The sequence below is a fragment of the Neophocaena asiaeorientalis genome, unplaced genomic scaffold (genome assembly GCF_003031525.2).
Source record: "Neophocaena asiaeorientalis asiaeorientalis breed wild unplaced genomic scaffold, Neophocaena_asiaeorientalis_V1.1 scaffold39, whole genome shotgun sequence".
NCBI classification, from domain to species: Eukaryota; Metazoa; Chordata; class Mammalia; order Artiodactyla; family Phocoenidae; genus Neophocaena; species Neophocaena asiaeorientalis.
The window spans coordinates 6,462,399-6,476,020 of record NW_020175670.1 but is presented as its reverse complement, the minus strand read 5'-3'; the positions used below and the strand labels follow the sequence as shown (position 1 = coordinate 6,476,020).

At 40.8% G+C, this 13,622-nt stretch overlaps 1 protein-coding gene and 1 pseudogene across 3 annotated transcripts in view; one reads left to right on the top strand and one right to left on the bottom strand.

The window, feature by feature from the left end:
• Positions 1–657: 657 nt before the first annotated feature.
• The window catches only part of UBE2K (ubiquitin conjugating enzyme E2 K), an 80,775-nt gene continuing 67,810 nt past the window's right edge, over positions 658–13,622 (top strand). For 2 of the 3 annotated variants that reach the window (XM_024731692.1, XM_024731691.1), the window contains exon 1: positions 675–909. Coding sequence is in view for 2 of the 3 variants with exons in the window: in XM_024731691.1 (XP_024587459.1) it covers positions 847–909 (63 nt within the window). In the remaining variant the exon portion in view is untranslated. Of the gene's footprint in view, positions 910–13,622 lie in introns of all 3 variants that reach the window. The other variant, XM_024731689.1, reaches the window with a different exon arrangement.
• Positions 11,014–12,887, bottom strand: LOC112390658 (probable tubulin polyglutamylase TTLL1; annotated as a pseudogene).

Below are 13,622 nucleotides of genomic sequence, written 5' to 3'. Positions count from 1 at the left end.
GCATGAATTATCTAAGTAGGTCAAAGATCAACATCCGGCTTCTGAACTCTCAGGCATCTCCGTGGAGTAAGCGGTCTTAGATACAACTGAGACCCAACAATGACCATACTTAATTTAATGATTTGTTATACCTGGAAAGATCCTGGGCTGATTGTAGTAACAGTATTATAATGGCTTCAGAACAAAAACGAACCGCAGTAGATTTTCTTTACCAATAGAAAATGGGCCGGACTGAGTTCCGGGACAGTGTTTTCAGACACTAGACACACACGACTACATTAATCCCGGGGGTTCTGGGTCTGGCTGAGTCAGGGCGGCGCTCTGAGCCGAGTGGGGCCGCGTGAACCGGTCAGGTTGGATTCGAACCTTCGGTTAGAGGCTAAATTCTGGAAGCCTCGACCATATCACATTGGTTCGTACAGAGGAGGAGGCGCCGGAGAAGACCGGGTAGGCCTGGGTAGCGCCGGCCGGCGCAGAAGCCGCACCTTCCTGGCCCCAAACGCCGGCAGGGCGGAGCCACGCGGCCGCAGCTCGGGCAGAGACGCGAGGCGCGGCGCAGCGCTGCGCGGGTTCGCGACTGTGGCGTAAGGGGCTACGACGGCAGCGGCTGCGCCGCCCGGCCGGGTCAGCGTCGTGCGCATGCGCGGACCCGGCGCCATTTTGGTGGCCGGGCGCGGAGGTGATTCCACGCTCAGGAGAGCGCGGCGGTAGGGGTGGCGTTGGCCGCGTTCGTGTGCACCGGTGTGACTCTCAGAGGGAGGAGGCGGTGGAGGAAGAGGTGGCGGCGGTGGCGGTGGTCGTAACGGTGGCGGAGGAGGCGGACACGAATCAGCTGCGGGCGGAGACATGGCCAACATCGCGGTGCAGCGAATCAAGCGGGAGTTCAAGGAGGTGCTGAAGAGCGAGGAGGTCAGAAATGAACTCCCGGACGTCCCCCACCTCAGCCCAGGGCGGGAGGGCCCTTCCAGTGGCGACCCCAATATCCCTGGTAACCCCCGGGTGGCCTGCTTTGCTGCCACCCTTCTGCTTGTGGGGAAGCAGCAGTCTCCCCCTCCTTCCGCCGTTTTCCCCTCCCTCCCAGGGCCCTGGGATGGACGGTCTCGCGGGCGGGTGGTTTGGGGAGGAATACAGCTAGGGGGGCGGATGGAGGAGGGGCGCTTATCGGCGGGGTGTGAGCTCTAGAGAGAGCCCCAAGGCAGTGGCAACAGCTGGAAGTGTGGCTGTAGGGTGGGGAGGGAGCAGGCCGAGCCTGAGAAAGCCCGGGAAGTGGGTTGGGGGAAGGGGAAAGGTGGTAACTGGATCCGGAGAGCCGCACTGCCCAAAGGCCCACTCTTTTTAAGGGTATTCTGGGTTATAACTGGTCTGGCCGCCACGGTCCTTTCCTTAAGGGAGGAGCGGTGCGAGTCCTTAGGTATTGATGAAAGAAGGACGTTCAGAGTTACTCCCTCTCAGTTCGGTATTGGGAGAGAAGAGAAGGCATAATGGGGTGCTGTCTTCTTTGAGTGGGCGGGGGGATAAGGGAATTTTCACCTGAGATAGGAAATTAATTCCATATTAGACCGTTATCTCATTTCTACTTACCCCGACATCTAGGCCTCCTTTCGATTGACATCTAAAGCTTTTTGACTGGGTAAAGGCAAGTTGTTTGGTGTATTAAAGGCATTTAAATATTTTTAGCTAGGATTAGGATAAAATAATGGAGTGTACGAGAAGCTTATTTCAAAATACTGTCTACAAGTTACAGAGTGTCCCAAGACAGTGCCTCTGTGACAATGTTGTGTTGTGCCATGAAACTTCACTATGATGTCCCTCATAGTTAACTTCATTATGATGTCCCTCATAGTTAACTTGATTCTTACTTTTGAAGAACATCCCTATTAAAAAACATGAGGTTTCAGCAGATTAATACATTGTTATATTTCCTTTTTAAGTAAGTAGGTTAATCCCAACATATTTATATCTGAAATGATTAAAAAAAATTTTGTCTTAACCTGCTCTTGAGTCCTTTGGAAATTTTAGATACTCTTGTATTAGCCGCACTTATTAATGTAAGATATTTAAAGTGTTTTAGTAATTTGACTCAAAATTATGAACGAATCAGTACAGTTTTTTTTTTCATACCCAAATCAAGAAGAATGCTAGGTTGTTTTCCTCCTTGGATTCAACAAAGAGAGATTAAAAATACTGACTCGTTATTTTCAAGATGTCACATATCATTATTGGATGTATTATTGCCATTTGTACTTTACTCTTACATTGGTACTTTAATGATCTTAATGCTTTGTGAAATTCAGCATTCTAAGTATGTGATGAGTTATTAACATAAGTCTGATAGCAGTTGAACTTTGAGTCTAAAGTGATTATGTATTTTTCCAGTTAGACATGGAGAAAATTCTTTAAAATTATTTAAAAATGCCAAATCCTAGCAGATTTACTGAATGTAATAGTATATAAGTAATGATTGGTTTTACAGAGCATGTGTATGTACTCTGACCTCTGTATTTGTTCAAGTGCCAAAACTCTGAATGGAAGGATGACTTTGTATTTTTGTGGTACAGTGCAGAAAAAGAGTCGTAAATGCCTGTACTGATATACAGTGAAACAGTGATTCTAAGTTTTTCTCTAAAAAGAAAATATATTCCAGGACAGTTGACATATATCTTCCTAATGAAAGTTTGCAGCTAATATTGTTGCCAGTAGCCTAAAACATTTCTTCTATGATACGGTTGTACAAGCCTGACACTTAATATAAGACTTTAATGCGTTATTTTCTATTAATTAAAAGTGGTAAGTTACTGCTCTCATAATTCATATAGTCTCTGCATTATGTGAGTTGACTTTTCACCATGATATTCTTAGTACTTAAATTGATTCTTAAAAAAAATCTTGTATTGCTATAGTAATACATATTGTTAAAATAATACAGCTCTATATTGAGTAAGGGATGATGAAGCCTTGCTTCAAGTGACATAGTGTTTCAGAGGAAGAAAACAGAAAATACAAACAGGAAAATTTATCTTTTTAAGGACAGTACCTTTATAAATCTGGAATGAAACTTATTCCGGAAAGTAAGTGAAAAGAACATTTAGGAAAGGGTCAGATATTGGAATATATAACCAGTAAATAGCTTTATTTTCGCCAATATTTTATTTAATTGATATTTTACTAGGTCCAGTTCTATAAGTGGATTATGTTGATTATTTTCAACTCATTGAAGAACTTGTAGTACAGTCCACGTGTTTCCTTTTTATGTAGGTAAATGCAGTATTTGAGTGGCTGGTCAGTTAATCAAGTATTTCCTCATGTAAATCTCCATTTTACCAAAGTTTATTTCATATGCTTGTGTTTACTAAGACTCCTGATTGATTTTAAGGATTTTTTTTCCCCCTTTTAAGTGCCTTAGTAAAGATAGCTGACATTTGCTGAATTCTGGCCATAAGAAGTAAGTGGCCACTGTTGGAGTGTGTTGTTAGTTAAAATATAGCCTCCAAGATAAATGTGAAAAGCACAGTGCAGAATAGTGGGAGGAGGCCACCATTTGTATCAGAAGTGGGAGAATAGGTGTATTTGTCTGTATAGGTGAAAGGATTAATGAGAAATTGGTAACATTGATTGCTTCTCTGTCATTGGGTGTCTTGGGCAACAGGCATCAAAAGATCCCTTTTGAATTTTGAGTCATGCTAATACTTTATTTACTCAAAATAAACCATGTAGGCCTTTTTTCCTGAAACTGTGTTTGGAAGTCTGTCCTTTATGTGTCAGGTTTATTTAAATCTGAGTGTGAATTTTAAGTAATGTTTCAAAGTTGCTAGGCATGGAAAATTGATTTAAAGTACATTTTATGGTTATTTTTTGAGTTGAATTACATAAATGAGTTGTTACTTATGAGGATAGAATAAAACTATAATCTGTATTCATAGGTTGTATTATTATGTACTATCAATTATTATTGGTATTAACAGCTAACCACCATTTGTAGAGGAGCTCTCAGTTCCATTTGTTTATATACATTATTGCTAATTCTCAAGAACAGGTCATTGAATTAGATTTCTTATTTCTTAGATGAGAAAATTGAGATTCAGAGAATTTAAATTATTTGTCCGCAAATGTATAGCTTTGAGATGTAGATCTAAGTCTGCTTGTGTTTATATTGTACCATGCTGTCATGACTTGCCAAAGGTAGGCATACTTTTAATTACTTAAAAATAATTGAACCTGGTTTGTATTACTGATTAAAGGATTTAAACACAACCTAATTTGTTAGTTTAAACATTAAAATAAGTGTTACCTGTAATTAAAGGTTTACTTGCATTTCAATATGGAAAATATTTTTAAATTTGATGTTCAGTGTAGTAAAATGCCCTTAAATCAGTGCACATACTCTTGCTTGTTCTTGTGCTGTATGGTACTTGTAGTTTTTTTCATATTGTAGCTGCTCTTTGCTAGCTAGGATTTTCTAGGATTCTCATAGGGAATATTTAAATCTATGGCATTAACACATTGGTTTCATGAAAACTACTATTGTATACGTTTTCCTTAAGTATTTAAATGGATTTTTGTATCTTTTATTTTAAATTTTATATATTTGATTATTCTGTGTAGAACTAGTTGCAAATCTTTAGAAGAAAGTCTCTTGATTTATATAGACCATGCAACCTTGGCACTATGTGGGGCAAATAATGAATTCTTTGTAGTGGGTGGTTCTCCTGTGCATTGTAGGATGTTTAACACTATCCCTGACTAATAGCACTAGATGCCAATAGCACAGGCAATCCTCCCTCCACCTCCCTACCCTCTCCCTGCCAATCATATCAACTAAAAATGTCTCCAGACTTTGCCAAATGCTGAGAACCACTGCTGTAGACAAAACTCTTTAGAAGAACATTTAAGACTGTTAACTAGGTAGGATGTGTAGTATAATTTCTCTAAAAGATGAATGAATGGGAAGTAAAGGTACAAAAAATTATATAGCATGGCTCTACTAGGTTTGAATGTTCTGTTTTTGTTTTAAGACTTTGACCCTTATCAATTAATTATCATCATTTTCTTTTAAACTTTTTCCTTTTTGATGTAAGGAAAAAGCTGAAATTTCCTGCTATAAAGTAATGTTACCAGAATTTGAACAATTTTTTACTAATAGAAAAGTGGTATGTTTTTACAGTTATGTAAATTATAGTTCAGTTTAACTTATTTAGATAGTGTGCCTTAAGAGGTTCTGGGTGTAGGTTGAGCAAGGAAAGTGTTATAGATTTGAGGTAAAAAAAAAAAAAAACAAAAAGCCTGTCCAAGTAATACTCTTTGGGGTGCATTTCTCTTCTCTCTCTTTTTTTTTTTTTTTTTTGGTTATTATAAAGGCTTTGATCTCTGTCAATCCGGCACAGAGTTAGATGCATTTGGGATCCCTTTGCAGGTCACCCCTTTGTAAAGAATATATATTCTTATTTCTCAGTAAATATGTGAGCAGTTATTGAGCATATTGACAACAGCCCTAAAAGACTTACCTGGTTGGAGGAAGATAAAAATGTTAGATGCAAAAAATCAATGCTATGGCAGTTCTGAGGGTATGTGTATGTAGGGAGGTTCTTGAGCTAGGTTCCAAAGGAAAGTTAAGACTGACTTCGAATTTCAGGAGACAGTCATAAAGGAATTACAGGAATACTGTAATTTACAAGTAAATGATCTCTTCTGTAGATGCCTGAACTGGAACTAGGGAGCAGGGTTATGGACAAAATTAGGCAAGAAACACATTTTTATATATATGTGTATATATATAAATATATATATATTTATATATTTATTTTAACATCTTCATTGGAGTATAGTTGCTTTACAGTGGTGTGTTAGTTTCTGCTTTATAACAAAGTGAATCAGCTATATATATACATATACCCCATATCTCCTCCGTCTTGTGTCTCCCTCCCACCCTCCCTATCCCACCCCTCTAGGTGGTCACAAAGCACCACATTTATATATTTATAACAAAAAGGTTGCACAGCTCTGATATACACAAACATAGTTGTGGAGTTAGAACACATAAGTTTTCTTTGGAGAAAAAAAACACCTTTTTCATATCAAAATAATAAATGGTAATATACAAAGTACATACAATAAAGTGTGACCAGCACCCAAAACAAACAGAATATTATTATTACCAGCACCATCAGAATCCCCACACCCCACGCCTTTCCAGTCATTTTCTTGGTTTTTAATAGCACAGACTAACTTTGAGTATGTTTTTGTTTTTGTTTTTGTTTTGTGGTACGCGGGCCTCTCACTGTTGTGGCCTCTCCCGTTGCGGAGCACAGGCTCCGGACGCACAGGCTCAGCGGCCATGGCTCATGGGCCCAGCCGCTCCGCGGCATGTGGGATCTTCCCAGACCGGGGCACGAACCCGCGTCCCCTGCATCAGCAGGCGGATTCTCAACCACTGTACCACCAGGGAAGCCCTGAGTATGTTTTTTTGTTTTTTGCTTTGAGTATATTTGAGTAAAAGGATAGACATAAGAGCATATACTATATGATTTCATTTTAAAGGTTTTCAAAAGATGACTTTCAAAGTCTTTGTTCAAAGCATGCATTAATAGTGTCTTAGAAAATGTGTTGAATGTTAAAGTTGAAAGAGATCTTAGATCTAGGCCAAAAACTTCATCTATAAGATCAGGAAACTGAGGCCTAGAGAGATTGATTGTTGCTCAGTGACTCAGATCTGGTTAATGGTGAACTTCACCCAAGCTTTTGGCATACCAGTTTACTCCAACCATTATATATGGTTGCTTTATGGGACTATACTTTTCATAAACAATATAAAAGCTGAATGCTAATAAAACTAAGTACAACAGTGGGTGACAGTTCAGTATTGAGTATTGTATTTAAATATATTTTGCTTTTCTCTCTTACTGTGAGAAAAGTCTGCCAGGAGGCAGAGATACTTATTTCCCCAAGCATGGTGTAGTGAGTTTAGCTTAGTGATTAAGAGTGTGGGCTTTGGAATTAGATTTGCGTTCAGTCCTGGCTTTTCTGCTTAATACCTACAGCACTGACTGTTTCAGCTTTCTTATCTGTAAATAGGGAGATCAAGAGAGGCTTTACAGTGCTTAGAGCAGTGCTTGGAACATTCAGTAAATGGATAGCTGCTAAGATGTCAAAATTAACTGTACTTTCATACTCTGCTTATTGTTGTCCTTGGACCATAAAGGTTTCCTTCAATGGTTTAGTGATAGCTCTACGGGAATTTGCCTCCAGAAAAGGCTTAATAACATGATGAGGGACTTTAGTACTTCTGATATTGTTTCTTTGTGTGCAAATAACCTGTGGGGGCTGGTGGCCAAGGGGAATACAAAAGAATATATGTGGGCTTTGTTCTGAAGATGTTGGTTAGTCTTTCTTTAGGAGACAGTTATAAATTGGAGAGAAGTTTGTGTTAAAATGACCTTTCTGAGTGAAAAAGAAGTAAATTATTTGGGAGCCTTTCATATAATATGGAGTAATGGGATTATTTTGGACTTCTTGACATGGCTCTGGTCTCCTTTAACTGGACCATGGAATCCATATGCTAATCCTCTGGTGTGTAATCTTGAATTCCTTTGTAAAATCCCTATTTTAAAGTTGGGTCTTGGAAACTAGAAAGTCGTGGTCACATCCATGTGACATCTGTCGTATGTTCTGTTATGTAATTCTGAAAAGGTGAGACAAGTTCATTCCATTCAAAACCCTTGTCCTTTCCCTCCCTTAGTTCTTTACTTTTACTGCAAATTTAACATTTATTTATTTATTTTGGCTGCTCCGCGTCTTAGTTGTGGCACGTCATCTTTAGTTGCGGCATGTGGACTAGTTAGTTGTGGCATGCATGCGGGATCTAGTTCCCCGGCCAGGGATTGAACCCGGGCCCCCTGCACTGGGAGCATGGAGTCTTACCCACTGGACCACCAGGGAAGGGCCTTTACTGCAAATTTGAAACAGTAGCTACCTGTAGTTGAATGTCTACTATCCGATATTTTATATATATCACAGCCTTATGAGATGGGTGTTATTCTTGTTTTATGGATTAGAAAGTTGCAGCTCTGAAGAAATTAAGTAAGTTTCCTCAGTGTCGAGTAACTTGGTGGAACAGGGGTTTAAAACCAGGTCTCTGACTCTGTTTACTGGTTATGGTGGAAAGAATAGAGTATAATCATATCTGCTGCTTGCTTCCTATCCATTATCTTTAAAGATGTTTAAAAAAATTATATTTTAGACTTAGAAGTTAAGAAATAATATATGAACACCTTTATATCCATGGTCCAGATTTAATAGATCTTAACTCATACTGGGTTTAGCCCTTCCTCCACCTCCCCAAGAAATAAAACAAAACATACAGACAAAGCTCATTCTGTTCTCTTTCCTTCTTTAAGTAACCACTATGCTGGGGTTGAGTATATCCCCCCCATTCATATTTTTGTTTTTACTATTGATAAACACAGTATTTTTGAGTGTAAAATCACTTTTTCGTATTTTAAACTTAAAAAAAATCTTTTTTCATAGATGATTTATAATATTCTACATCTCCTGCAACTTTTCTTCTCAGCATTGTTTTTTGAGATTTATCTGTGACGATGCATATGCTCTAGTTCTTCAATTTTATTAAAAAATTTTTTTTTAATTTATTTTTTTTTAGTTCTTCAGTTTTAAACTACGTTGACCCTTGACCAACATGGGTTTGAACTGCATGAATCTATTTATATGCGGATTTTTTTCCATAGTAAATACTGCAGTACTACACAATCCACTGTTGATTGAATGTGAAGATGTGGAGGAACTGGGTATATGGAGGGCCAACTATAAGTTATACTTGGATTTTTGTCTGAGCAGGGGGTCGGTATCCCTAACCCCCCTTGTTGTTCAAGGGTCTACTATGTAGAGTATTTCATGTCACAGTTTTAAAAATTCATTGTTATTGATGGTGCATAGTTCCAACTTTTAGAGATTATAAAAAAGGATGCATTGCACATTATTATAGTTGTTTTCTTGGGCACATAAGGGTTTTATAGGAAGTAGACTTTCAGGATCTGAGTGTATTTGCATCTTCTACATGACTCGATATTGCATCATTGTTCTCCCAATGATTGTATCAATTTACACTTGCTCTAGAAGTAAATAAGAATTCTAGGGACCTGACATTTGGAAGATTTAGATTTTTGTCAGTCTCATGGATATGAAATGATAGCTTATTTTAATTTTCATTTCCCTTGTCAGTAGAGATATTAAGCATGTTTTTGTGTTTATTGGCCATAAGGCTTTCTTTTGTAAAATTAGTGTTTGCATTCCTTACCCTTTTTTTTTTTTGCGGTACGCGGGCCTCTCACTGTTGTGGCCTCTCCCATTGCGGAGCACAGGCTCCGGACGCGCAGGCTCAGCCGCCATGGCCCACAGGCCTAGCCGCTTTGCGGCATGTGGCATCTTCCCAGACCGGGGCACAAACCTGTGTGCCCTGCATCGGCAGGCAGACTCTCAGCCACTGTGCCACCAGGGAAGCCCTCCTTACCCATTTTTAAGAATTTGTGTGGTTTGTATTTTTCTTATTAATTTGTAGGAATTCTTTATCTGTATAATTTTGTCTACTTCTGTTATGTGGCTTAATTTCTGTCTTATCTTTTTTTAATGCTCTTTTTAAAAAAATTGTGGTAAATAACATAATAAAACTTTTCTTTTCTCTTTTTTTTTTTTTTTTTTGCGGTATGCGGGCCTCTCACTGTTGTGGCCTCTCCCATCACGGAGCACAGGCTCCGGACGCGCAGGCTCAGCGGCCATGGCTCACGGGCCCAGCTGCTTTGCGGCACGTGGGATCTTCTTGGACTGGGGAACGAACCCATGTCCGCCGCATCGGCAGGCGGACTCCCAACCACTGCGCCACCAGGGAAGCCCCATAAAACTTTTCATTGTATTTTTAAAAAATATTTATTTATTTATTTTGCTGCGCTGGGGTCTTAGTTCTGGCACGTGGCATCTTCGTTGTCACATGCAGGATCTTTTAGTTGCAGCATTCAGGCTCTAGTTCCCTGGCCAGGGATCAAACCTGGGCCCCCTGCATTGGGAGCGACGAGTCTTAACTGCAGGATCACCAGGGAAGTCCCTCATCCTGTATATATTTAAGTGCACAAAAATTTCAGTGGCATTAAGTGTATTCACATTGTTGTACAACCAATACCACCATCCATCTCCAAGACTTTGCTTTTTGTAAAATTGAAACTCTGTACCCATTAAACACTAACTCCTTACTTCTCAATGCTCAACCCCTGGCAGTTACCATTCTATTTTCTTTCTCTATGAATTTGATTATTATACATTATTTGTTCTGCTGGCTTATTTCACTTAACTTTATTGTATCTTTGATCTTACTGAGTTTACTTTTAAAGTAGCCAAATTTGTCTGTCTTTTCCTATATGGTGTGGTTTTTGTATTTTGTTTAAGGAATCTTTTCCTACTCTGGTTATCATAAAGATATTCTCCTGTATTTGGTTCTTAAAAGTTAATTCATTCCTTAACTTCTGTACTCAGGTGTCTTCTGTCTCTATCATATCATATTGAAACTACTTTTTCAGGCATTACCAATGTCTTCTAAATTGTGAAACAAAAAGTAACTTTTCAGCAATTGTCCGTTTTGTACCTCTTTCTTCCACGTTTCCAATTCCATCTTAGAGCTTTCCCCTTTCGGTTACTCTGATAGGACTTTTCTGGTTTTTCTTCAACTTCTCTTACTGTCCTTTGTAAGTTACTGATCTCATCGTCCTCCATCATCCATTTATCTCCTGAATCTTTGTTTCCGCTTTTGTGTTCTTTGTTAATCATCTTAGGTCAGGTTTTCATTTCTCAGATGGACTATTTATATTAAAATAGTTTGCTTATTTACATTTAGTTCTCTGCCTTTGGTCTGTCCCAACTTCTAATTCAACTGGCGCCATGCCACTGGATTTAATTTTTTTTTTTTTAACCTTCCAAAGAAGTGCCTTTATTACAGGGTTTAGGAAAGGAAAAAAGCTCTAGAAAAAGGAAATTTCCAAAATAGGTCTTCAGCAAGGGTGGGTGCAGTGACAAGTCCAGGCTGGAGTCTTGATCTCACTAGAGGTCACTTCCAGGTTGTGAGGACGGTTGTCCTGGAGTTTCTCGATCGGCCCCCTCTGGGCCCCAGCGACTGGCCCGGTGGACTTCTCAGCCCTTGGTCAGCCTTGTCGCCTTGTGCCAGCTCCTCGTCATACAGAATTTCATAATTGCCAAGGACTTCCTTTGGGGGTGACTTGTTTCATTTACAGTCTGGAATTTCAACGTTAGGGACCGCGATGTTGAGGGTGTCATTAATCAGGTTATACTTAAGGATTTGGTCGTTGGCAGTGCTGGAAGTGAGGGATGGGGAGCATTCACCTTGATCAGCCAGGGCTTCAGCTTGTCGTTGATGATGATGTCGTAGCCGTAGCACTCAAAGCAGTGTTTGTCGTTGTTCATCATGGGTGCCACGGCCTTCAGGGACTGCATGAAGATCCAGTGGATCTCGTTGAACAGCTTGCTGGTCACCTCCTTGCCTCAGATGCTCTCCAGGTAGAGCCGCAGGTTGTTCACGGTCCACGTGCCCCCGTGGATGTAGTTGTAGTCCTCCCTTTGTTTCTGAATGACAACGTTGGTGAGATGAACAAACACATTATCCAGCTCACTGGTACTCGGGGTGTATTTTACTGTGCAAAAGCAGCAAAATCCAAGTGTATGCATGTAGTAGCGCAGTGGGTGGTACGTAGACACCAGAATATACAAGCGCAGGTCAAACTTCCTGCCGCTGATTAGTAACGGGTTGTTAATGTACAGAGAGATCACGTAGGCTTCCTTGGTAGACTGAGTCATGAACGAAGATGTTTTGCTGTCCCAGGACCACTTTTTGATTTGTGAGAGCTTGTTGATCAGAAAGATGCCCTTTCCCTGAGCTTTGCCACAAGGTTTCATGATCCAGGTGCTGGAAGGGCTTTTCCTGAACTCCACGAACAGGTTGTAGTCGGCGGGCAGCATGTAGGTGACGGGGACGAAGTCCAGGTAGAGGTGTTTCCCACTTTCGTCCTTCTCTGCTAAAGGACTTCCTTTCTTCTCCAGCTCTTTTCAGTATCTCTTGATGTTTTTCACCATCAGATCCTTCTGCATCAGTTCATAGTGGTTCGGGAAATGGTTGACTATTTGATCATCTAAGAGCTGGTAGCCAGTTTTGACAGTAAAAACATTGCGGATGGTTTGCTTGCTCTTCCAGTAAAAATTCCAGTCCTCGTTTTCTGTCACTTGGACCCATCCTCTCTTTTCAGAGTTATTTATCAGCAATGACTTCTTTTTTTTTTTTTTTTTTTTTGTGGTACGTGGGCCTCTCACTGTTGTGGCCTCTCCCGTTGCAGAGCACAGGCTCTGGATGCACAGGCTCAGCGGCCATGGCTCACGGGCCCACCCGCTCCGCGGCATGTGGGATCTTCCCGGACTGGGGCACGAACCCGTGTCCCCTGCATCGGCAGGCAGACTCTCAACCACTGCGCCACCAGGGAAGCCCAGCAATGACTTCTTGATATCAGTGATCCATTTCACTTTTCCTGCCATAATCCATAGGTACTTAAGGAGCCAGTGGGAACGTCCAACTTCTCTTCAGTTTCACCCAGTTTTGACTTGGATTCTCACCTGATGTCAGATTGTTTTCCTGTGACTTCCTCCTGTGGGGCACACAGCGCGGAGGAACGCCCAGGAGTGCAGAGGACGGTGGCCCTGCACCGCGGCCCAGCCCTGCCTCCCTGGATTTAATTTTTAAAATGTTATTTTGTCATTTTCCTTTACATTGTCTACGCCCTATTGCATGAAGTCAAAACCTTTTTACTGTTGTTCTAGCCTACCTTTCCTTATTTCCTGTCAAGTCTCAACTTAAGTTGAGACTGAACATACCTCAGACCCTCACTCTCCCTCCAGCCTTTAGCTATATTGAGTTGTTCTGTCTGCTTGGAATAAGTCCTTAACCTCCTTTCTTTGCCTTTTGAAAAACTTACTTCTCCTAAAATGCCATTTCTGATAAGCTTTTCTTTTTTTCCTTTTTTAAAATTTATTTATTTGTTTTTGGCTGCAGTGGGTCTTTGTTGCTGCACGTGGGCTTTCTCTAGTTGTGGCGCGTGGGCTTTCTCTAGTTGTGGCGAGCGGGGGCTACTCTTCATTGCGGTGCGCGGGCTTCTCATTGCGGTGGCTTCTCTTGTTGCGGAGCGCGGGCTCTAGGTGCGAGGGCTTCAGTAGTTGTGGCTCATGGGCTCTAGAGCACAGGCTCAGTAGTTGTGGTGCACGGGCTTAGTTGCTTTGTAGCATGTGGGGTCTTCCCGGACCAGGGCTCAAACCCGTGTTCCCTGCATTGGCACTGCACCATCAGGGAGTCCCTGATAAGCTTTTCTTGAACCCACAGTTTACCTTTTTTCTCCAGTATCACTTTGTTGGGGTTTTTTTTTAGAGCAGTTATTATATTTTTGGTAATTGTATATATGTCTTTTTGCTCCTGCTAGATCATTGGGCTCCTTGAGGATTCTTATTCATCTTTTTCTCTTCAGCGTCCAGTATGGTGCCTGAAATGTAATAGGCTTAATCACATTTAAAGT